We start from the raw sequence: 24,802 nt of genomic DNA on the forward strand, positions 1-24,802 counted from the left end.
TCAAAAAAAGAAAGTTTATTTGAGAACAAGAGTGAAAGCTTCTGCAAACATTTGACAAGGTAGATGTGTCTTGATAATAGCCACCATCCATATTTTAACTCTACAAATATTACCACAAATGGGACATGTTTTTTCTAACAAAGATTTGGACGTATGTAAAGGGCTATGACTAAATAGAGTCAAAGGAAAGTTGAGGCCCCACAGCTTATCCCTTAGACATAGGACTTGAATCGAACAATCCAATCTCCTAATGCAGTGGCTCTCAACTTGGCTTCTTATCAGAATGCCAGGGACTCTTGAAAAGATTCTCCACTATTAGACTATACCCAAGTAAGAGTCTTAACGGGGCGGGTAGGACCCAGGCATCAGTGTTTTTTTAAGCATTCCAGGTGATTCCAATGTGCAGCCAAGGTGGGTGGCCACAGATCTAGAGGCAGGTAAAGACCATCAGCAGGTCCCTCAGCCCATCCACTCCGTTAGAAAGGGGCATCTGCTGATGTCGTGGCCTCTCCGTGAACCTGTCGCTTACTCTGCTCTAGAACTCCAGGCATTACCAGTTTTGGGTACAATTTGGAGCCCTTCCATTTGACTTAGTGATTTTTACAACAATATTTAACCAGGCAAATACCATCAAAGAGAGAAAAGCTGGAAAAAGAGAAATTTCCATAAGGCATGATACGAATAAATAAGTGAAAAAAAAACAAAAAACAATCTCAGGTTTAAAAGTAAAGCATGACACAAAATTCTGTAAAGCAATTATCCTTCAATTAAAATTTTTTTTTAAAAAGTAAAGCATGAGAATTCAAAGCCTGTGAAATTTTATTTATACAAAAGAATAAAAATATTTTAAAAGGGTTGATTTCAACTTATGTTTTTCAGTTTTTCTTGTTCCTTGAACATGAAACTGCCTTAAGGTAAGTAATTATTAAATAAACACTCTTTACCTTCCCTCTGCAGAAAAACAAAAAGCCAAGTCCCATTCTATTTATGGTAAACCAGATTATACTCAGTTAAGAATATTGGCAACTGCACAAAACAGATTATCAGATATGTCAGCAGGAAGGTATGGGCTGTACAATGGCATTACAAAAAGTCCCCAAAGAAAGTAAGATGGTAAAAACAATAGAAAAATGATAAAACACCAACAAAATAAGAAAACGTCAGATATTTACAGCCTCCCTCTGAAATGTGACCTGTGTTCTACATTCAGCAAAAAACAAACCCAGAGAACATTTCTCCATGCGCATGACGGATGAAGGGATGAAGCTGGTGCCAGCCAGTTCAGGGTGGGGCGGGGACACATTCGTTCTGAGAAGGGAGGAATGCAGTTAGCAACTTGTTGGGAGTATAACCATGTTGTGTGTCTTCCTGCAGTTCTGTTACTAAAAATGACACAAAGTAAATGATCCAAAGTGGTCTTATGGAAATGACTTGTTTGTCACCACATTTCAGAACAAACGACTCAGAGTCACAGGCACTGGGGTTTGAGAAAGCAGAGGTGGATGGCCACGCACTCAGGTGAAGGATGCTCATCTTTGTGAGGTCGGAGGAGGGAAGCAGGGCTCTACAGCCTGGAAGCATCTGCACTAATGAGTCTTCTAATAGTCCTGAAGAGAGAAAAACAAAAGTCCCAACTTACCCTCAGCAGAACACTGATAAATCCTCACCAACAACCCTGCAGGCGACTGTTCTGTAATCAAGATTCTGTTTCAAATGCAATGGACATTTCACATCTGAAAGTGGCCTGTCTTCTGAGTCCCACAAAGGGACGGAAGCATCAATTCTTCCTTATTAGACCTGAGAACTCACCAGTCAGAGGCATGGCGGGGGGTGGGGAGGATGAGGATGTCAGAAAGAGTAGTATGAACAGTTGATTATTTAATCAAATGGAGTTTTTCTTCAGTTAAAAATGTGTGACCCTTTCTCTCTTCAAAATATAACAAAAGAACATCAATCTAAAAGTTGAATTGTGTCCAGATGGACACCCCAGACTTTAAAACAAGAACTGTGACCCCGGATAAGGAACACTCAAGCTCTGAAGGCAAATACATCTTTCTAACCATTATCAGAATTTACCAGCCTCTCTGAAATGGTCTGGCTGATACTTACAGCTCGTGGTTTTTTGTTTAACTTCAGATCAATCCTGTGATGGGAAAGATAAAAGATATTTGCATTTTAATTTACAGAAAAAGGGTCCAAGAACCAGCTACTGCATAGGGCACAAGCTATAACAAACACTATTTGGTTAAGTAAAATCCACATTCTTCATTAAACTAAGTCATATTTAGTTGTTTACCCAGATATTATTGAGCAAGTATTTATTAAAAACATGAGCAGATACTCTTGCCACAAGGTAAACTTAGATGACTCAAAAAGAAATATACAACAGCAGTTATGAAAGCCATACAATTTTTAGAAATTATTCCAAAATGACATGTTAAAGGGCTTGGATTAAGAGGACATGCTCTACGTTAATATACTAGTTCTGCAACTACATCGCAGTCTGAGACACAGAGCAATTAAGAACAGAAAAGAGACTGTGTTTCTGGACATGAAACACAAAAGAAATTAAACAAATTTCAATTTTTAAATCTTCCCACAGCAAAATATCAAGATCTTAAACTATTAACCTCCTTATGAAGCAAAGCCGGGACATCAATTTAAATATGAATTAAAGTAAAGGTTATCTTATTTTTCAAGAAATCGAAATGCATAAAAGTGAAGTTTACTTAATTTTGCTTAACTTATTAAATAAAATGTTACCTCCATCACGTTTTGGTTTTTAAAAAAACTTCCCAACCTAACCTAATATACATACCTATAATTAAACAGATAAACTATGGGTTAGAAAGGTCTCAAAAAGGCATACTGGTCTCTACACACTAGACAACACAGCACGAAGACTAGTTCAAATCAAACTTACTCAAAGTCATAATCAAACATGCCAGACGGGCTGAGGGGCAGCATTTGAAAGGAAGAAAGCAATAGACGTTAATAATATACTAATTGAATAAATTAGTTGATTAGCCACCCTAGCAAGTTTGTAGAAACAATATCAGTTTTAAGAATCTTAAGCCACAAAGTTTCAAACATCAAAGCACCAAAGATTCTGGGGTTGGGAGACTCCCTTCCTTCAGTGGATTTCATATCAGAAGAAAAGACTACAATAAGAAAAGTTATTTCATTAGAAAACTATAGATACCTACAGGCCTTCTATTAGCTGCTAGATTGAGAGTTAGAACTTTTAAAATATTTAATTGTAATGAAAAATAAACAGGGGATTAGAAGAAACAGAGAAAGAAGGGTTTAGTCACATAATAAAAGGTGCTTTGAAGACAGTACCAAGAACTCAGCATAATGGACTTTCGCGAAAATGAAAGATTAAAACATCATAAATTTTTGGAGATAAAAAACATTTCGCAATTTCTAACTCAGGTTTTATATTTGTGTCCAAACACGGTATTACTCTTCCCAGCATTCATGCTAGAAGCCAAGGGTCGAATCAGAGTCATTCCATAAATCATAGAGCCATATTACCCTGCCCCTGAAATGGTGGAAGGCAAGTTAACTCTTTATGTCAACACTTCTATTATGGAACACCAAAGTCTGCAGGGAAGTTGACATCTATAAGCACCCAAGCCACAGGAGTCTAGCTGGAAGAAGCCCAGAGGAGCCACCTTGGACCATCTCTGCTAAAGAACCATGGGCTGGGGCAGACCTCCAAAGACATTAACCAGGGGCATGACACTCGTCCTTAGCTGGCTCCAGAACCTTTCAGGCAGTAGACGGATGGTAAAGCAATATGCAAAACGGCTGTTATTTCCTCCTAGCTAATGTTTGCAAGAGCAAAGCTGGAATAAAGCTTAACTTCAACATCCTTTATGCAACAGTTTCACTTTAGACATTTGGAAAAAGTATACAGTAAGTGTACAAACCAGGAACTGTCAGAAATTTAATTTTCAGTCTAACTTTGATCAGAAACTAAAGAAGTAGACTGTACCTACTTAATGAAACCTTTATAAACTACCTAAAATTCTAGAGCTTGGTATAGTAGTAAAAACCTGTCAGAGCAGCTATAGGTTGTAATTTCAACTTTTTTCTTTAAACACACTGCGATTTACTGTTCCGATATCATGTGAAGCATAAGAATTTAGAATCCTGTGATCATTCATGAATGCTAAAGATTATTTGATAGACTTCCATATTCTTGAAAAGGTCAAATAACAGTTATTTCTTTTGCTAAGGCACCTATTTATTTCCACTGTTCACTCATCACTAAACGGTGCCGTGCACATGGTGGGTATTCATACCTTTGTTGAAAGAATTTGCCATTGACTTTTACCTGACGATATGGAGCATGGAGCACTGGAGGAGAAACAGTACTGCCCTGGGAGAAAAGTCACAAACGTGCAGACAAAGTGCTCCCCCACCACCCCCAACCTGTCAGACCCGCTAAGACACTGGTCAGGGACGAGGGGTGTGAGCCAGACACAATTCCAGACTAAAGATGGCAGGAATCCGAAGTGTGCTAAACGTGCTTTCTCCAGAAAGAAGGGAAATCAATTCCATTCTCTTCCCTTGGGGCAGATGAGTCATCCCTAAGGCCCACAGAGAAATCCAGCCAGATACTAAACCAGGGGGATGACAAGAGGATTCTGCTTTCCAAACAAAAAGCCCCACTGTGAAGGCAATAACTAACACTGAAGATCTTTTTAAATCCTAGTATTTTTCTGGAAGGAGTTAGCTCCTAAGGCCAGGAGAAGAAAGGCAGGAAAAGCTGTTCCTAGGGAAATCTACCAGCAATCTGCAAGGAGAAAGTTAAGTTTGATGTCTAATTCCTTTTTATCGGCTGTTTGTATCATTAAGGAAAATAAGGTATAACCTGAAATACACAACAGCTATAGAGAGTCTGTCGTACCAGGAATGGAACAAAAATGTCCCAGAAACTTTCAAGGAATTTATCCCCTCCCCTAGATACTCTGAAATAGGAAAATAAATTATTACATTTAAAATGACACTGGAGTAAACCTACTGAAAGCAAAACAGAACATAACCTTTTTATCTCGACAATTAAAAAAAAAAAACTTTGAAGAGTATAGTTCTCTGCTATTCATGATAAACTGGCATCAGTCCTGACATAGTAATCAAATAACCTGTAGCCTTACTTAAGAGAAAAAAAAGGGGGAGACAGAGCAATGCAATTTTTGCTCTCTTACTATGTTTACGAGATTGGCCTGGTGATTTTTGATTTGCAGAAAAATGTTAAGTTGCAGTCCTCAGTCACTATCTGTAGTATATACTGCTTCTGCATCTAAAAACCACCACCACCAATGACAAGAAAAACTCTTAAAAGAATTAAAGAATCAGTTGATGCCAAGGAGGCTTAAACCTGTTAAGAGTTAATTCTATATTATCCCTGCTTGCCACATCCATCAAGCTAACAACTGTTAATACCCTGGGTGCGTGAGGGCATGTTCTACAGGAGAGCTCAGCCCAGAGGCAAACTGAAAGACAGGGGACCCCACCCATTCCCTGCACATCCCCTTGCATCTCCTCAGCATGCAGGCTCCTAAGAGGAGTAAGACAAAGGCCAGCCTGTTGGATGTCTGGTTTTTGTACCTTCCAGAAAAAGGTTTGAAGCCAGGACAAGATTCCTTCCTGGAAAAACAGAATTTCCTTCTCTGAGTGCAACCAGATGGCTTCAGATTACCTGAGCTAAGAGGCCCCAGCACTATCATACAAACCCCAAGCAGAGTGAATGCCGAAATCCTCTCTGGGTAACACCTGACCTCTCTGTCCACTGGTGTGATTCCTAGCTCATTAGGCGCTCCAAAAACGCACAGTGAACAAACATTATCGAGGAAGGTGCTCTTGTATCTTATAGCCTTATATTGTTCCTCTGACAGCAATTTGTGAAGGTACATAGAGAAATCACAAGCAATCACAAACCTTGCATTTAAAAAGTAAAAAGGCGCATCGGCTAGGCAGGGATCAGGACTAGGAAGTAAAAGACTTAGCCCATTCTGCAGCTTCCCAACAGGCTTCCCAGGTGGCCCTAGTGGTAAAGAACACGCCTACCAATGCAGGAGACATAAGAGACACAGGTTCAATCCCTGAGTCAGGAAGATCCCCTGGAGGAGGGCATGGCAACCCACTCCAGTATTCTTGCCTGGAGAATTCCACGGACAGAGGAGCCTGGGGGGCTACAGTCCACAGGGTCCCAAAGAGTCGGACATGACTGAAGCGATTTAAAGCACACGCACACACAGCTTGCCAACACATGCTAATGGTGTCTTCTAAATGCCAGTACACAGATTCTGTTTCTAGTTCCCTTTTCCTCCTCTGAAAGGATTTCAAATTCATCATACTAAACAAAAGTTTTATGGTCTGGAAGATCCCCTGGAGAAGGGAATGGCAACCCACTCCATTATTCTTGCCTGGAGAATTCTGTGGACACAGCAGCCTGGCAGGCTACAATCCATGGGGCTGCAAAGAGTCGGACATGACTAAGTGACTTTCACTTTTCACACGAGAAGCAGTAAGCAGGATGTCTCCCTTCACAGTTACTCTAATGCCCACCAACTCCTTCCTTAGAGAAAAATTAGCCTGCTTCATTCGGACCAAATGAGTTTCTTTCCATCAGCAACAGAAAGACCACACCAATCCTGAAGAATGTTTGTTCCAGTAAAGACCCTTCACGGCAATGGTCAGTGAAAGCTCTAAGTGGCTGGGGATGGGGCAGAGGTGCAGGGGTTGGGGAAGTGTGGTCCCTGCCACTGACCTGTGCCGGTTTTTGTTCTTTCGCTTTTTATGGCTGCTGTGATGACTCCCTGTGGAGGTGGAAGAAGCAGCCTTCTGAGGTTTCACTCCCTGCACAGATCCATCCAGATCCTCAGGGTCCTCCTGGTTGGGCTCGTTTTCCTGATTGTGGAAGTCTGGAGAAGTGTCACTTTCCGTCCCACTTCCTGGCTCCCCTGGAGGGAAGAAACACAAGGCCCCCAAAGCATCATCAGTACTCCTCAGGCAGTTTGTCCATCAGTCCAGAAAAGAATTTTCAAGCACTAAAATATATGGTACTACCCTCAAGGACCACATATTCCAACTGACAGGAAGATACATACAGTCAAAGCATCAAAGTTACCAGAATGTTGAAAAACTTGTAATCTGAAACAGTGTAACCAGAGGCAACAGATCTAAGGACAGCTGACAGATTGGAGATAACCTCGCTACATAGTGGTTATTGAAACACAGAAGACATGAATGGGATTAATAATTACACAAGAAGCATTATCAAAAACATTATATAGGTCTTCAGGAGGTGAGAGATGACCTTGGGAAAAGATCCTACAGCTGACCCTGGTTCCTTGCCAAACGACAAAGGAATCTTGACTTTCCATCAAGAAAAAGAGCCAAGGAGGAGAAGAGCTCCACCACCTAAGTTACTCTGAGAAGCCTTAAGAATATTATTTTAAAAGTGGTAATAATACCTTTCAGTTGACACATATTCCCAATTTTAAAATATCCCTCAGATACATTAAATAAGCAAATTCAAGAAGAATTTGTATAAATACATGTTTTTAAGAAAAACTACACATACTTTGGTAGAGGTACACTTTTTCTTCCTGAAAAGAATTCCTGAAACTCTTAACAGAAAAGGCTGGGGAGGAGAAGGCTATCACTTTACTGAGCTGATGAAGAGTCCTAAATCTGTGTCCACTACCTGTTTACAAAGCTTTCCAAAAGGGGTCAGGGGAGCAGCAGGACCAAGGCTTAGCTCTCTGCTTGTTATGTCTTTGTGAAACAAACTTCTAGGCAGAGATTTCAAATTGAGTAGCACAAGGATATTAGAGCTAAAACAAAGAGGTGATCCCCAAAAAGCAGAAGGGAAAAACAGAAGCAGGTCTCTGCAGTGACGAATCCCTGCCTTTGAACACTTTATGAAAACACAAGAGGGAGCTCTAATACTATTAAGCTAGAAAAAGTATACTAACCAATCCTGTCCTGAAACCAAAGTGGAATTCATAAAAAATTAGCACAAGAACTTCAAAACTTACTGCACAAAGCTACAGTAACTAAGACTGTGTGGTATTGGCCTAAGACCAGACATATAGGTCAAGGGAACAGAATTCAGAGTCCAGATATAAATCCTTACATTTGTGGTCAACTGATTTTCAACAAGGATGACAAGACAATTCAATGAAAAAAGAAGAGTCCTTTTGACAAATGGTGCTGAGATAACTGGATATCCACACACAGAAAAATGAAGTTAGAACACTATCTCACACCATATATAAAAATTAACTCAGACTGGACCAGAGACTCAAATGTAGAAGCTGTAAAACTCTTAGAACTCACTGGATTAGGCAATGGTTTCTTAGATAAGACCACAAAACCAAGCATAACAAAAGAAAAAATAAGTAAAGCGAACTCTATCATTAATATACAACTCTTGAACTGCAAATTACACCCAAAAAGTAAAAACACAACCCACAGGAGTGAGGCAGGGGCAAAATGGGCAAATGGGGTCAAGTCACATACGGAAACTAAACTTTCGGTAGTGAGCACACTGCAGTATATACAGTAGTCAAAATATAATGTTGTACATATCGCACTTATAAATCAATGCTACCTAAAAAAAAAAAAAACACACAACCCACAGAATGGGAGAAAATATATTTGCAAATCATATATCTGATAAAGACTTGTATCTAGAATATATATTAAAGAATTCTTAGAACTCAGAAGTCAAAAACAATTAAAAACATCAGCAATGAATTTGAATAGACAGCTCTCAAAAGAAGATATACAAATGGCCAAGGTGCACAGGAAAAGATGCTCAACATCATTAGTCATTAGGGAAATGCAAAACAAAACTACAAAGACATAACCTTCCGAGCACGAGGGTGGCTCTAATAGAAGAACAGCAGCCAGTGTCAGTGAGGATGTGGAGAAACAGGAACCTTCCAACGGGGCTGATGGGAACGGAAACCTGTGCCGTCACCTTGCAAAACACCTCAGACGGTTAAACACTGAGTTAACAAACCACCAGCAACTTTACACCTGAGTACATATCCAACAGAAATGGCAACATGGTCACACGAAATTGATCATAAATGTTCACAGAAGCATTATTCACCATGGGCTTCCCTGACGGCTTAGTTGGTAAAGAATCCACCTGCAATGCAGGAGACACAGGAGACATGGGTTCAATCCCTGGGTTGGGAAGATCCTCTGGAGAAGGAAATGGAAACCTACTCCAGTATTCTTGCCTGGGAAATTCCATGGACAGAGGAGCCTGGTGGGCTACAGTCAATGGGACTATAGAGTTGGACATGACCGAGTAACTAAGCATGCAGAAGTCCATCAACTGATGAATGCATAAATAAATAAAGATGGTATATCCATGCAATGGAATACAGGCATACCTTGTGGATTCGGTTCCAGACCACCACAACAGAGCAAGCATCAAAATAATGAGAGTTACACAAATTTCTTGGTTTCCCAGTACACCTAAAGTATATTTATACTATACTGTAGTCTATTACTGGAAAAGGTCAGTTTTCATTCCAATCCCAAAGAAAGGCTATACCAAAGAAATGCTTAAACTACCACACAATTGCACTCATCTCACACACTAGTAAAGTAATGCTCAAAATTCTCCAAGCCAGGCTTCAGCAATACGTGAACTGTGAACTTCCAGATGTTCAAGCTGGTTTTAGAAAAGGCAGAGGAACCAGAGATCAAATTGCCAACATCTGCTGGACCACCGAAAAAGCAAGTGAGTTCCAGAAAAACATCTATTTCCGCTTTATTGACTATGCTAAAACCTTTGACTGTGTGGATCACAATAAACTAGAAAATTCTGAAAGAGATGGGGGTACCAGACCACCTGACCTGCCTCTTGAGAAACCTGTATGCAGGTCAGGAAGCAACAGTTAGAACTGGACATGGAACAACAGACTGGTTCTAAATAGGAAAAGGAGTACATCAAGGTTGTATATTGTCACCCTGCTTATTTAACTTATATGCAAATCACATCATGAGGAACGCTGGGCTGCAAAAAGCACAAGCTGGAATCAAGATTGCCAGGAGAAATATCAATAACCTCAGATATGCAGATGATACCACCCTTATGGCAGAAAGTGAAGAGGAACTAAAGAGCCTCTTGATGAAAGTGAAAGAGGAGAGTGAAAAAGTTGGCTTAAACTTCAACATTCAGAAAACTAAGATCATGGCATCTAGTCCCATCACTTCATGGGAAACAGTGGAAACAGTGTCAGAGTTTATTTTTTGGGGCTCCAAAATCACTGCAGAGGTGATTGCAGCCATGAAATTAAAAGACGCTTACTCCTTGGAAGGAAAGTTACGACCAACCTAGACAGCATATTAAAAAGCAGAGATATTACTTTGCCGTGGTCATGAATGGATGTGAGAGTTGGACTGTGAAGAAAGCTGAGCACTGAAGAATTGATGCTTTTGAACTGTGGTGTTGGAGAAGACTCTTGAGAGTCTCTTGGACTGCAAGGAGATCCAACCAGACCATCCTAAAGGAGATCAGTCCTGGGTGTTCACTGGAAGAACTGATGCTAAAGCTGAAACTCCAATACTTCAGCCACCTCATGCGACAAGTTGACTCATTGGAAAAGACCATGATGCTGGGAGGGATTGGGGGCAGGAGGAGAAGGGGATGACACAGGATGAGATGGTTGGATGGCATCACTGACTCGATGGACATGAGTTTGAGTGAATTCTGGGAGTTGGTGATGGACAGGGAGGCCTGGCGTGCTGTGATTCATGGGGTCGCAAAGAGTCGGACACGACTGAGCAACTGAACTGAACTGTAGTCTATTAAGTGTGCAACAGCATTATGTCTAAAGAAATGTACATATCTTAATTTAAAAATCAGTTCAGTTCAGTCACTCAGTAGTGTCCAACTCTTTGCGACCCCATGGACTGCAGCACGCCAGGCTTCCCTGTCCATCACCAACTTCCAGAGCTTGCTCAAACTCATGTCCATCGACTTGGTGATGCCATCCAACCATCTCATCCTCTGTCGTCCCCTTCTCCTCCTGTCTTCAATCTTTCCCAGCATCAGGGTCTTTTCCAGTGAGTCAGTTCTTCGCATCAGGTGGCCAAAGCATTGGAGCTTCAGCTTCAGCATCAGTCCTTCCAATGGATATTCAGGATTGGTCTCCTTTAGAATGGACTGGTTGGATCTCCTTGCAGTCCAAGGGACTCTCAAGAGTCTTCTCCACCACAGTTCAAAAGCATCAATTGTTCGTCACTCAGCTTTCTTTATAGTCCAGCTCTCACTGTATAGTCCAACTCCATACATGACTACTGGAAGAACCATAGCTTTGACTAGACGGACCTCTGTTGGTAAAGTAATGTCTCTGTTTTTTAATATGCTGTCTAGGTTTGTCATAGCTTTTATTCCAAGGAGCAAGCGTCTTTTAATTTCATGGCTGCAATCACCATCTGCAGGGATTCTGGAGCCCAGAAAAATAGTCTGTCACTGTTTGCATTGTTTCCCCATCAATTTGCCATGAAGTGATTGGACCAGATGCCATGATCTTAGTTTTCTGAATGTTGAGTTTTAAGCCAACTTTTTCACTCTCCTCTTTCACTTTCATCAGGAGGCTCTTTAATTCTTCTTCACTTTCTGCCATAAGGGTGGTGTCATCTGTGTATCTGAGGTTACTGATATTTCTCCCAGCAATCCTGCTTCCAGCTTGTGTTTCATCCAGCCCAGCGTTTCTCATGATGTACTCTGCATATAAGTTAAATAAGCAGGGTGACAATATACAGCCTTGACATACTCCTTTCCCCATTTGGAACCAGTCTGTTTTTCCATGTCCAGTTCTAACTGTTGCTTCCTGACCTGCGTACAGATTTCTCAGGAGGCAGGCCAGGTGGTCTGGTATTTCCATCTCTTGAAGAATTTTCCACAGTTTGTTGTGATCCACACAGTCCAAGGCTTTGGCATCGTCAATAAAGCAAAAGTAGATGTTTTTCTGGAACTCTCTTTTTCGATGATCCAGCGGATGTTGGCAATTTGATATTTTACTGCTAAACAATGTTAAACCATCATCTGACCACACAGGGTTGCCACAAATGTTCACTTCGTAAAAAGTGTAGTATCTGCAAAGTGCAATAAAACAAAGTATGCCTGTATTAGTCAGCATTAAAGAGATGCAGGACTTCTCTGGTTGATTAAGAATCTACCTGCCAATGCAGGGGCACAGGTTGAACCCCTGGTCTGGGAAGGTTCCACATGCCATAGGACAACTAAGCCCATGCTGGGACCAAACTACTGAACCTGAGAGTCTAGAGCCAGTGTTCCGCAACAAGAGAAGCCACCCAGTGAGAAACCTGTGCACCACAATGAAGAGTAGCCCCCGCTCACTGCAACTCAAGGAAGACCCAATGCAGCCCAAACTAAACAAATAAATAAATGCAGTACTAATACGTGCTGTGTTTAGGGTTTTAAAAGTGTAATTACAGTACAAAGGGTCTACCGTTTATATAAGTACCATACGATCCAGTAATCCTACTTATGAGTATTTATCCAGAAGAACTGAATCAGGATCTTGAAGAGGTATCTGTGTTCCCGTGTTCACTGCAGTTCAGTTCAGTTGCTCATTCGTGTCCGACTCTGTGACCCCATGGACTGCAGCACACCAGGCTTCCCTGTCTATCACCAACTCCTGGAGCTTGCTCAAACTCATATCCATCAAGTTGGTGATGCCATCCAACCATCTCTTTCTCTGTCGTCCCCTTCTCCTCCCACCTTCAGTCTTTCCCAGCATCAGGGTCTTTTCCAGTGAGTCAGTTCTTCGTATCAGGTGGCCAAAGTATTGGAGTTTCAGCTTCAGCATCAGTCCTTTCAATGAATAGTCAGGACTGATTTCCTTTAGGATTGACTGGCTGGATCTCCTTGCAGTCCAAGGGACTCTCAAGAGTTTTCTTCAACACCACCGTTCAAAAGCATCAAATCTTCAGCACTCAGATTTCTTCATAGTCCAACTCTCACATCCATACATGACCACTGGAAAAACCATAGCTTTGACTAGATAGACCTTTGTTGGCAAAGTAATATCTTTGCTTTTTAAATTCTAGGTTGGTCATAGCTTTTCTTCCAAGGAGCAAGTGTCTTTTAATTTCATGGCTGTAGTCACTATCTGCAGTGATTTTGGAGCCCCAAAAAATAAAGTCTGTCACTGTTTCCATTGTTTCCCCATCTATTTGCAATGAAGTAATGGAGCCGGGTGCCATGATCTTAGTTTTCTGAATGTTGAGCTTTAACAGCTTTTTCACTCTCATTGTGTTCACTGCAGCATCATTCAATAGACCAGATGTGGATACAACTTAAATGTTCATCAACAGATGACTGGGTGAAGTCATAACGATGGAATACAGTATTCAGCCTTAAAAAGAAGGAAACCCTGTCATATGCCACAACATGGATGAACCTGGAGGAATCATGCTAAATGAAATAAGCCAGTCACAGGAAAACGAATACTGCACGATTCACTTTTATGAGAAAACCAAAAGAGTCAAACCCACAGAGGCAGAGAGCAGAACGGTGGGCACTGAACGGCGGGGGAGGTGGTGAGTGGGGTGTCACTCTTTGACGAGAGATCTGCAGTGCAACTCTGCACAGTTAACAACAGCACGTCGTGCACTTAAAAAATCTGTAGATCTTATGTTTAGTGTTCTCACCACAATTTAAAAACGATCATTAGGAGATACATGGTGAAGTGTACACAAGAAACAGGAGTAGATTTCTGGGACTTTCAAGGTCATGCAGGGGGTGGAGCTGAGGGCAAGAAGGGTGTAGATTAGACAGGATGAGCCACGGTGTGATGGTTGGGATGCAGTGTGACGGGTACACAGGGATTCATTATTTTGTCTCTATTTGTATAGACTGAAAATTTACTCTAATAAAGAGTAATAATAAAATGATCTTTTTCTCTCTTGTTTTATCCCAATGATTTCTCCCAAGGTATGCCTTTAAGAATGGGAATGACAAGATTCTTTCTGGTAAGTCCAGGGTTGTTTCCCAACACCAACAACCAATTCTTTGATTCCCCAGTTATCAACTATTCAACTTAATTCTGACCCCAACTACTGAAGTCAGGGCAGACCCGACAGTTTAAGGGCTCAGTCCCATTAGAGTGCTCCCTACTTTGGATACCACAAGTCCTGGGCCTCCCATACCTCCAACAGACTAGCTATAAATCAGAGGTCGATGAGTCACTAGAATAGCTCACAAAACTCAGGAACACTACTTCCTGTCACTGCTTAATTATAAAGGATACAAGGCACACAGGACCAGGCATGGGAAGGGCCAAGAGTTCCTTGCCTCATCCGGGTTGGGAACCTTTCCAGCGCCGCATCGTGTTCACCAACGGTAACTCCATCATTTAGGGGTTTTCACAGAGGTTTCACTACGTGTGGTCAGTTGCTCAGTCATGTCCAATTCTTTGTGAACCCATGGACTGCAGCCCATCAGGCTCCTCTGTTCATGGGATTTTCTAGGCAAGAATGCTGGAGTGGGTTGCCATTTCCTTTTCCACTCACTATGCAGGTATGATTAATTAACTCAATCTCCAATCTCAAACTCAGCCCTCCCTAGAGGTTTCAGGGGTAACGTTCAAAACTCCAAGCTTCTAATCAAGGATTGGTCTTTCAGGGAAACAGCCCCTATCTGAAGCTCTCTGACTGCTCTTTTGCATACTAGACATTCTTCATATTCTGGAGCATCCAAGAGTTTGAGGAGCTCTGTGCCAGGAAAGGGGATAAAGAGCACACGCAGCTTGCCCCTGTGCCACAGACAGTAACCGGACTGTATTTATGAGTGCCACTCTGATACGGCAATGCCACTTCTGGGGTACCATCATACAGAAATTAAAACTGCGTTATAAAAAGCATACGGGTACAAGGGTGTTTATTGTGACACCGTTCACAGCTGGGAAAGTGGAGATGATGGGAATATTCATCAACAGAGGAGGCCCAACACGACGAGCAGGTATTTTTCAGCTTCTAAAAAGAATGCAAGATGCTAGGACTTTCCTGGTGGTCCAGTGGTTAAGACTCCGTGCTTACACTGCAGAGGGCATGAGTTCCGGGGGCATGGGTTCAATCCTTGCTTGGGGAAGTTCCACATGTCAAGCATGCATCAAAAAAAAATAAGTAAATCTTATTGGACTTCCCTAACTGTCCCTGGTCAGGGAATTAAGATCCACATGCCACAGCCAGAAAAATAAAAAGATAGAAAAGAATATAAGACATTAACAATAGCTGACACGACATTCCTTACCATAAGCCAGGTACTGTTGCACACACTTCAAATACATTAATACATGGAACCCTCACAAAAGCTCTACAGTTACGATGTCCATTTTACTGAGAAAGGAATGGAGGGCTGGAGAGGTTAAGGAACATGCCTAGAGTCACACAGCTCAGAAGCTGTAGAGCTGGGATTCAAACCAGATGGCTTGATTCCAAATTACACTCTTCAATCACAACTCAACACTGCTCTCAGTGTGTGTACTGAACTGGCAGGGCCATGTGTGACAAAACAGTAAAAAACAGTATGCACCGATCCACTGTCTCTATTAAAAAACAAAACAAAAAACTCCAGCTCTGTATGTGTGTGATTATGTCCAGAAATATATGTTAGATTAAAACCAAGCTGTTAATGCTGACTACCTCAGGAAATAAATAACCTTTTTCACATTCATTTCTGAATAGCCTGACTTGCAATGGGAACATGTTATTTTTCCAGTTTAGTTGTATCCGACTCTTTGCGACCGCACTGAAACCCACCAGACTCCTCTGTCCACAGAATTCTCCAGGCAAGAACACTGGAGTGGGTGGCCATTCCCTTCTCCAGGGGATCTTCCCAACCCAGGGATCAAACCCAGGTCTCCTGCATTGTAGGCAGATTCCTTACCGTCTGAGCCACCAGGGAATCCCCCCCAAAATTTAATGAAATAAAAGACGAGTGTAAGATGGAGAAGTATGGTCAGGACAGTCTTTCTCTCCATTACCCAATTCTATTTATTCAAGTAAAAATTTATCATCTCCCAGGACTTCCCTGGAGGTCTAGTGGTTAAGAATCCCACTTGTCTATGCAGTGGGTCAACTAAGCCAGCACGCTGCAACTGGAAAAGCCCACACACCACAACTTTGGAGCCCACGCACTCGAGAGCCCGAGTGCCAGAACACGAGAAGCCCCTCTCCAAAGCTGGAGACGGCCTGTGCACCACAGCAAAGACCCAGCGGAGCCACCATTAGGAAAAAGAAAACCATCATCACAGGCAACGCAAACAGTGGAGGCACCAGCTGGGGCAGGAACAGGACGACAGGGCATGTGATCACAAAAACATTTTGGATCCAGTGCTCTGTGATAGCCTAGAGGGGTGGGATGGGGAGGGAGGTGAGTGGGAGAGGACACGGTATACCTATGGCCGATCCACGGTGAGGTATGGCAGAAACCATTGCAATACTGTAAAATAATTCTCCTCCAACTAAAAATAGAATAAAATTTTTAAAAAAGAAGAAGAAAACTTTGGATCCCAGTATGAAAGAAGGGATATGGGACTAACAGAGGAGGGGCTGGGCACAGGGGAGAGAAAGTTTAACTAAAAAGGTGGGAGACAAGTAAGAAAAAGGCAAATCAGATATGGCAAATTTTGTCTTTGTTGCAGTTCTATTCAAATACATTCAGGAGCAAAATTAACTGCTGACTCATTTGGGGGCAGTTGCTATGGGAGTTCTGAGTCAATGGATGCATGAGTTGGTCATATTCTATAAAGCCGGTACACATGTACCCCCACACACGTGCAAACACATACAAAGCTGCCTTCATCAAATCAAAGCCCTAAGAATTGAGAACCCAGGCAGTAAGTGTTGTTCTAAATGGCTGAATGGATACTAAGTGTTATGGAAGTCAGAGAAGAAAGACTGGATTATTCTAAAAGCTTCACTGCAGGGGTAGACTTTACACTGGACCTTGAAAGAAATGAGGCCAAAATAAGTACAAAAAATAGCACAAGCAAAAGCACAGAGGTGAGAAAACACAAGGTGTACTTGGAACAAATAAATCATACAACACGTCTTAAACGGAGAGCCTGAGAAGTGACAGTTGAGAGGAGTCATAACTGTCAGACTAGGAGATCTAATCTAAGAGGACGCTACAAGTTGATGTTAAGAGAAGTGATTTGTTGCTTAACCTTTCTAAGCCTGTTTTCGCGTCTGTAAAACAGGAATTCTGTCTCTCATGTGTTGAGTATCTCTTATGATTAAGATATGGAGCTAGACACTGGGGGCTACAGCCATGATCCCTACTTCCCAGGCACTTATAATCTATGTGTATCCTCAAGGAGTAGCTTTAGATTAAATGAGATAATGCAAAGTAAAGTGTTTCCTTCGTGTCCAGAACACAAGTAAGTGGTCAAATCTCAACATGTCTGAGATCTACAAACACACAAGTCAAATTCCAACCAGTCAAGGTTATGTGCAGTAAAAGAGCTGCTACAAGGACATAACGAGAGGAAGTCATCCTGAATCTTAGAACAGGGAAGTTACACCAGACAACTAATGTGTACTGCATTCTCTGTGCAAACCTATGTTTTAGGATTTTTAGGCTAGTAGCAGTTTGTAAGAGGGACTGGAGCTAGGGAGACTAGATTAACCATGGCTAAGTACAAAATGATAATTGTTTTCTTCCTCAGCTCATGGGAGCAGAAGGCAAGTGACAGCAAGAGAACTGGGTTACAATATCTCAGGGTACAACAGTAAGGTGGTCCGTCGACTAATGCTGCCACCATGAAAAGACACACGAGTCTGCCTCTCATTGACATAAAACTGAGCAACTCATTCTTAGAGGAAGTAACAGCAGACTTTAAGTTAAATAAACCTAGAAATGAGACACTCTACTTAAAGGACTAGCTACTGAACAGTCTGAGGCAGTCACTTCAGATCAACATGAAACGTTACAAGGCAGAAAGGAAGACACCGAGACCTACGCTCAAGCATCCCTTACCTGCGCAATGATGTAGATGCCGGAGGGGTTTGTTTTGATGAAAGCTTCAGAGAAGCCCAGTAAAACAGACTGCTGATCCTTCTACAGGAGAACTGGATAAAATCTGCCTGTTTTGGTTTTCATTATTGTTTTACTTCATTCTTTTAACAAAAATATACAATGCTTCACTAAGCATACAATTCCCCTTTGGGACTATGCTAATCTATTCTCTTCCTAGTGCAGTTACATAAGAAGCCAAAGAAAACAAAAGCAATGCATGTTTGAGGAAAATTTTCAAAACAGTTTGAAAATAAATGCCCAAAATACAAAACTCCAAAATCCTTGAGATATGAAGACATAAAAGTACAAATTCTAAGAGAAAAGGTTGTTTCCTCCATTGCCACCAAAGATCAAGAACACAGGAGTCATTCCATAGAATCTGTTATACAAAAATTTGGGGACAAGGGAGAGATTCTATACCAAGGAAAAAAGAGTGAAAGGCAAAGCAAACCATTCTGACAGTCACAGTGAAAGGAAAAAAAAAAGGACTTAGTCCAACTGATGACGTTGGTAGAAAGGAGTCAAAGCTACCTACCAAGTTTTGAAGGCGGGAGAACAGAGTACTCTAACAAAATAATTGGGCAGACACACTTTGAAGAAAACGGCACAACTCAGTTTTAGACAAAATGAGTCCGCCTGAGTGGAAATGTCTAGAAGACATTTTCTAGAATTTTCTAGAAATGCATGACTGAAGCTCAGGGAAATAAGTTAGGGACGAGGCTAAAAACTCAGAAATCCGTATATAGAGATAATAATAGAAGTCACTGAGTAGTTCTAATTCCCAAACTACCAAAATTCATTTTCCTCAAACCACTGCCCTAATGCAAACAAAACAACTGGATCCCACAATAAGATATGCCACGGGAAAGTACCCAGCCACAGTACAAACAGCAGGGTGAGTTTCAGTGACCCGATCCACGGGGAGAGCATCCAGTACATCTACCTGGAGTCTGATGCAGAAAGGGAAACCTGCAGCTCTAAGTCTCATTACTAGAAATTAGAAAGGAGTTAAGAGACTGTATGGCTTAAGTACAGAGAATGATACAATTTCTCTACAAAGTAAATACAATCTGCTCTCCATTTTAAATTTAAGAACACACAGGTACATTCCAGTCATAGCATCAGAATTTCCTAAGAATCATTAAATTGGGTACATGGGGATTTATTAGATATGTCTGAAATTTTGCATGATAAAAGGGTTATTTTTAACTAAAAAAAATTTCCTAAGACTTAACAGGGGTGAAAACATATTTCTGTGTCTTTGAGCAGCTAGTCAATCTTCATGTGACTGAAAAGGCAGGAAGGACATGGTAGTTTCTTCCGCCAGAGAAAGACATGATTAAGGATATTCAAAAGGGCTCCTACGTTCCAGAAAGAGGCAAGAAAAAGACATGCAGTCTTCAGATACACAGTTGGACAGAAGTTAAATGTAGGAGTGATGGTAGCTCAAATATAAATTGATGAAAAAGTAAAAAAATAAATAAATAAATAAACTTACTCTTTTCAATGAGCTGGTCCTGAACTCCTGCCAAAGCACTCACTGCCTAAAAGAAAAAACTACCAGTTACCAAAAAAAATTATTACAGGTCTCAGGAGAGCACTCACAGACACAAAGGAAAGAGATAACCTACTCATAGACAGACGGGAAAGGGAAAACTCACAGAAATTTAACTGAGGGCTTCCTTAACAATAGGCCACAGAAAGATCCTCCCCGCCACCCCCACCTCACTTACAGCTGCTGAAGTAACTGAGGATTTACTGAAGAGCCGCTCTGCTTCCTTAAACTTCCGGTTCCTTCTATCGTTTTTGCTATTGGAGTTTCTAAAACACACACAAGAAACTCATTGTAAGCACCAAGCTACTCCTATGGCTCAAGCTGAGGATGCCCCAGGACAGATATAAGGAAGTCTTTTTTTTTTAAATTATGAAGTTCATTACGGAAACACCTCCACACCACCTGGATTGACCAAAATGACATTCATGCTGAATGCCTACATACACAGCAGTGTTTCCCAATGTATGGTATGTGATCCACTGTGACACATGGGATTACTCTAGCTCTAGGTTCAGAGTCATTTTCATGTATTTAATATGTATTTATTTTAATGCCTATTATTAAAAACATCTAACACAGACTAGTGCTATGAAGTTTCTCTATTTAATAACCTGAATTTAAAAAATTTAAAGAAAGAACCAGGGTTCCTCAGAGAAATGACTGATACCAGGCCTGGGACAAGAAAAGTACGAAGTGACAGAAAACAACAAAGTGCTCAGATAACAGGGTCATGTCAAAGGAATCAGCTTGGGGAGGCTCCCTCTGGCCACTTTTGGGACAAATTAAGGTTTCCTGGTGGCTCAGCTGGTAAAGAATCCACCTGCAACAAGGGAGACTAGGGTTCGATCCCTGGGTCGGGAAGATCCCCTGGAGAAGGGAATGGCAACCCACTCTAGTATTCTTGCCTGGAGAATCCCATGGACAGAGGAGCCTGGCAGGCGACAGTCCACTGAGTCGCAGAGTTGAACACAACTGAGTGACTAAGAAGCATCAAAAACAATAATGACGGGTGTGTTGGGGTATAAAAAGTCAGTGGGTTGTAAATTCATGATTTATGTACTTCTTTGTATAGATTTCAATAAATGAATTTATACTAAATAATAAAATAAACCTCTAGCGTAAAAAAGTGACAGTACTAGACTCCAATTTTTTAAATCCATGCATCTACAAGGATTCTAAAGAGCGAGAGAAAGACAGAAGGAAAGGGAAAGAAAATAAAAAGTGACGACTCTTCTTTCGGGATGCTAGTAACAAATGTAAAAGGAACAGTAAAATTAGAATCATCATTTTGCAACCTCCATTATAATAAATGATTCAGATAAGAATCAACAATGGACACTAAAACCAGTGACAAAAATTGGGGGAGTAGCATATTCACACTTCTAAAAAAGTATAACCTCTGAAATTAACTGTTAATTATGAAGAGAAAAAAATAACTTTTGCAATTGTGAAATTACAGAATCAAACTTAGCAGCATCAACAATGGGGCAGTCTGTCACTTTGAGCTGTCTGATAACACAAAGTCAAACAAGGACTTTCCTGGTAGCCCAGTGGTTAAAACTCCATGCTTCCACTGCTGGAGCACAGGTTCCATCCCTGGTCAGGGAACTAAAGATCTGGCATATGGCATGGGGCAGTCAAAAAAAGAAAAAATAACTTGGAGGTAAACAAGAGGTACACAATCAGTAATGCAACATTTTTTGCCAAAAATATTTAAAGGATCCCTCATGAAGTCACAACAAGAAAAACCTAGACTTTGTACATTCTACAAGATAATGTCATAAACAAGCTCACCACTGAAAAGGTTGCTGCTGCGACTGCTGCTAAGTCGCTTCAGTCGTGTCTGACTCTGTGTGACCCCACAGACCGCAGCCCACCAGGCTCCCACATCCCTAGGATTCTCCAGGCAAGAACACTGGAGTGGGTTGCCATTTCCTTCTCCAATGCATGAAAGTGAAAAGTGAAAATGAAGTCACTCAGTCATGTCCGACTCTTCGCGACCACATGGGACTGCAGCCTACCAGGCTCCTCCGTCCATGGGATTTTCCAGGCAGGAGTACTGGAGTGGGGTGCCATCGCCTTCTCCGTGAAAAGGTTGGGAAGATCCTAAATTAAGAGACTAAAGACACATAACAGCCAAATGCAATGCACAAACACTACCTGGTTCAAACCAAGCTAGCAATGCATTTTGGGGACCATTAGGGGAAATATGAATAAAGACTGTATATCAGATAATACCATTAATGTAGCGCTAATTTTCTAGGCATAATTGTGGTTACGTTAAGAAAGATGTTCTTATTCTTAGGAGGTATCTGCTGACACAATTAGGAACGAAGTGTCACAAGATCTGCTTTTAACTTTTGAATGGTTTAGCACAAAGTATACATACACATATGTGGAAGAAAAGGGAGATACAACAAGAGAGGGGTGCATGAGGGAGATCTTTGTGGTGACAGCACAGTTCCATATCTTGACTGCAGTGACGGTTACAGGGAGCTACGCACTTGATAAAAAAATGACAGAACTAAACATACACATTGTACCAATGTCAATTTCCTGGTTTTACCACTGTACTATATGGTTACATAAATCCCAACCACTGGGGAAAACTGAGTGAGGGGTATATGGAAACTCTCTGTATTGTTTTTTGCCTATGTATCTATAATTAATTCAAAAAAAAATTTTTTTTAAGTATAGATATGGGGATGTACGGGCTTCCCTGGTGGCTCAGACGGTAAAGAATCGCCTGCAATGCAGGAGACAAGGTTCCATCCCTGGGTTGGGAAGATCCCCTGGAGAAGGTAATGACTACCTACTCCAGTATTATTGCCTGGAGAATCCCGTGGACAGAGGAGCCTGGCAGGCTACAGTCCGTGGGGTCACAAAGAGTTGGACACCACTGAACGACTAAGCAGGCATGCCTGCATAGGGGTGTGTGTTTATAAGTTACAGAAAGAGAAGAGAGAGAAAGCAAATGTGGCAGCAAGCTAACAACTGGTGATCGGTGAAGGGTATCAAGAGATCATGAACTATTCTTTCAATTTTTCTCTAGATTTGAAAATTTTCAAAAAGTTAGAAAGTTTTTAAGAGTAATATTACTAAATAAACCATGGCACAGTTGGCATATAGGTAGGGCAAATCATGTGAGGGTGGAACTCTTGACTGATTAAAATATACAAAATTCCAAGAGACATGCTGGGATATAAAGTATTATATGCTGTATTCCATTTAAGCCTCACACAACCCTGTGCCATTGGCCAGACTTCCCCCACTGTGTAGGATTTGTCCAGGGTTACTCAGTGAAGCAGGGACTGAACCAGAGTCTAAGCTCAAATGCAGACCTCTGTCCAGCCCACCTTACTACCGTTTCCCTCCAAAGCTACTACCACGGACATACACAGTTCTAATCACAAATATAGCTGTTGTTGTTCAGTCGCAAGTCGTGTCAGATGCTGTGAGACCCCATGGACTGCAGCACACCAGGCTGCTCTGTCCATGGGATTTTCCAGGCAAGAATACTGGAGTGGGTAGGCATTTCCTTCTCCAGGGAATCCTCCTGACGCAGGTAAAGAACCCACATCTCCTGCATTTGCAGGTGGGTTCTTTACCATTGAGCCACCAGGGAAGCCAGAAACGAAAACATTACTGGGGCACAAAGCAACATTACAGGCCTCTGTCACTCACTTTTGGTTGGTCAGATACCGATCCCAGCCACGAATAATGTTGCCATACATCTGCGTGTCTTCCAGGTAGCTTCCTTCAAAAGCATAGATCTGTCTCTCCAAGTTTGCCAGTGTTTCCTGAGGTGAAAGACAAAGAAGCACTTGATGCCTTTTACATGCACGCATTAAGTCGGACCAAACTGAAATCCTGGTATCAGGCTTAGAAATTCAAGTTCAACAACACCGAGCCAGCCTTGTGGAGAGAGGGATGACATGGGCAGGGGCAGGCTGTTTCGGACAAGACAGTCTAGACCTGTCTTGCTGGGTGCCTTTAAGAATAAAATGAAATAGAGTCTGTCCCCAGAAAAATGTACACCCAGGCAAAAGTCTGCATATACTCAGAGGCTTCGTGGAAACCCAGATGTCAAGAAACTCCGCGGAGGAAGAAGGTGAGCAGTCTCCAGTCCCACGCATAAAAGATATCGCCATCGGAGAGGGAAGGGTGAGCAGCCTTCCAGCGCCAACTCGCTCCCCTCCCTGCAAGCTCCGAAAGGCCGCCTGCACGGGGCTGCCGGTTGCTATGGAAACCTGGAAGGGCAGCTTCAGGTAAGATGCGCCTCCCGGTGCTCAAGCCAAAAACGCATGAGGAGGGAGGGCTTAGCCACCAGCGAGCAAGGGGCCCCGGGCGCGTGTCACAATTCCTAATTTCCTAGACTGAGTCCGCTCCCCCCCACCTGTCATCTTCTAAGATGTCTCCAAACACATCCCACGCCTGCCCATCAAAAGCCCCATCCAACGGATCCACTCCTATTCCCCGCAAAGGCGTTAAACACCCCTCCATCGTCCAAAGGTCAGAATGGATGTGCGGGTCTCCCCTCCCACATCCGTCTCCTACCCCACCTCCCCAAGCGGGAGCCGATCTCCTCCGCCCTTGCCGGCACGCTTGCCGCCCAATCGCTCCAAGAGCCCAGAGCCGCCCGGCCCATGCAGCCCGCGGAGCTCGCGGACCCCCGCCGCGGCAGGGCTCCCACACGGAAGCCCCCGCCGCGGGCGCAGCCTCCCTCCACGCCTCCGCCGGCCTAGCCTCCCTCCCCCTCCCCCGCTCCGCGCCCCGCCCCCGGCTCCCGGCTGCGGATCCGCCCGGCCGGGAAGCCGCGGCGCCGGCGGGCCGCGCAATGCGCAGCCGTCCTCAGGCCGGCGGACTCCCAGCCGCCGCGCTGCGCCCGGGGGGTAACGAACGGCCCGGAGCGGCCGGGCCGGGCCCGCAGACGAGGGCAAGCGCGGGGGCCCCCACCCGGGCACCGCCGGTGCCGGCCCTCACCGCCAGCTCCTGCTTCCGCTTCACGAGCTCCGCCAGCTCCCGCCGGGTGTCGGGGATCTGTGGCGGCGCCGCCTTGTTGTGCATCGCCATGTTGGGCTGAGGCGGGCGGCGGCGGCGGCAGCGCCAGGCTGGGGGCGGTCCCTTCGCGCCACCGCCCGCCAGGGGGCGCCCGC

At 42.8% G+C, this 24,802-nt stretch overlaps 1 protein-coding gene across 1 annotated transcript; it reads right to left on the reverse strand.

The window, feature by feature from the left end:
- MEAF6 (MYST/Esa1 associated factor 6) lies at positions 1 to 24,771 on the reverse strand. The gene is made up of 7 exons (XM_055402816.2): positions 24,630 to 24,771; positions 23,331 to 23,446; positions 19,825 to 19,912; positions 19,590 to 19,635; positions 6,782 to 6,974; positions 2,110 to 2,143; positions 1 to 1,607 (listed from the first exon to the last, which is right to left on the reverse strand). The coding sequence occupies exons 1-7, from the start codon at positions 24,717 to 24,719 to the stop codon at positions 1,599 to 1,601; spliced, it is 576 nt and encodes a 191-aa protein (XP_055258791.1). The 5' UTR covers positions 24,720 to 24,771; the 3' UTR covers positions 1 to 1,598.
- Positions 24,772 to 24,802: the final 31 nt, after the last annotated feature.

The sequence above is a fragment of the Moschus berezovskii genome, chromosome 4 (assembly GCF_049115385.1).
Source record: "Moschus berezovskii isolate FMDL1 chromosome 4, NW_MosBer_1.0, whole genome shotgun sequence".
NCBI lineage: Eukaryota > Metazoa > Chordata > Mammalia > Artiodactyla > Moschidae > Moschus > Moschus berezovskii.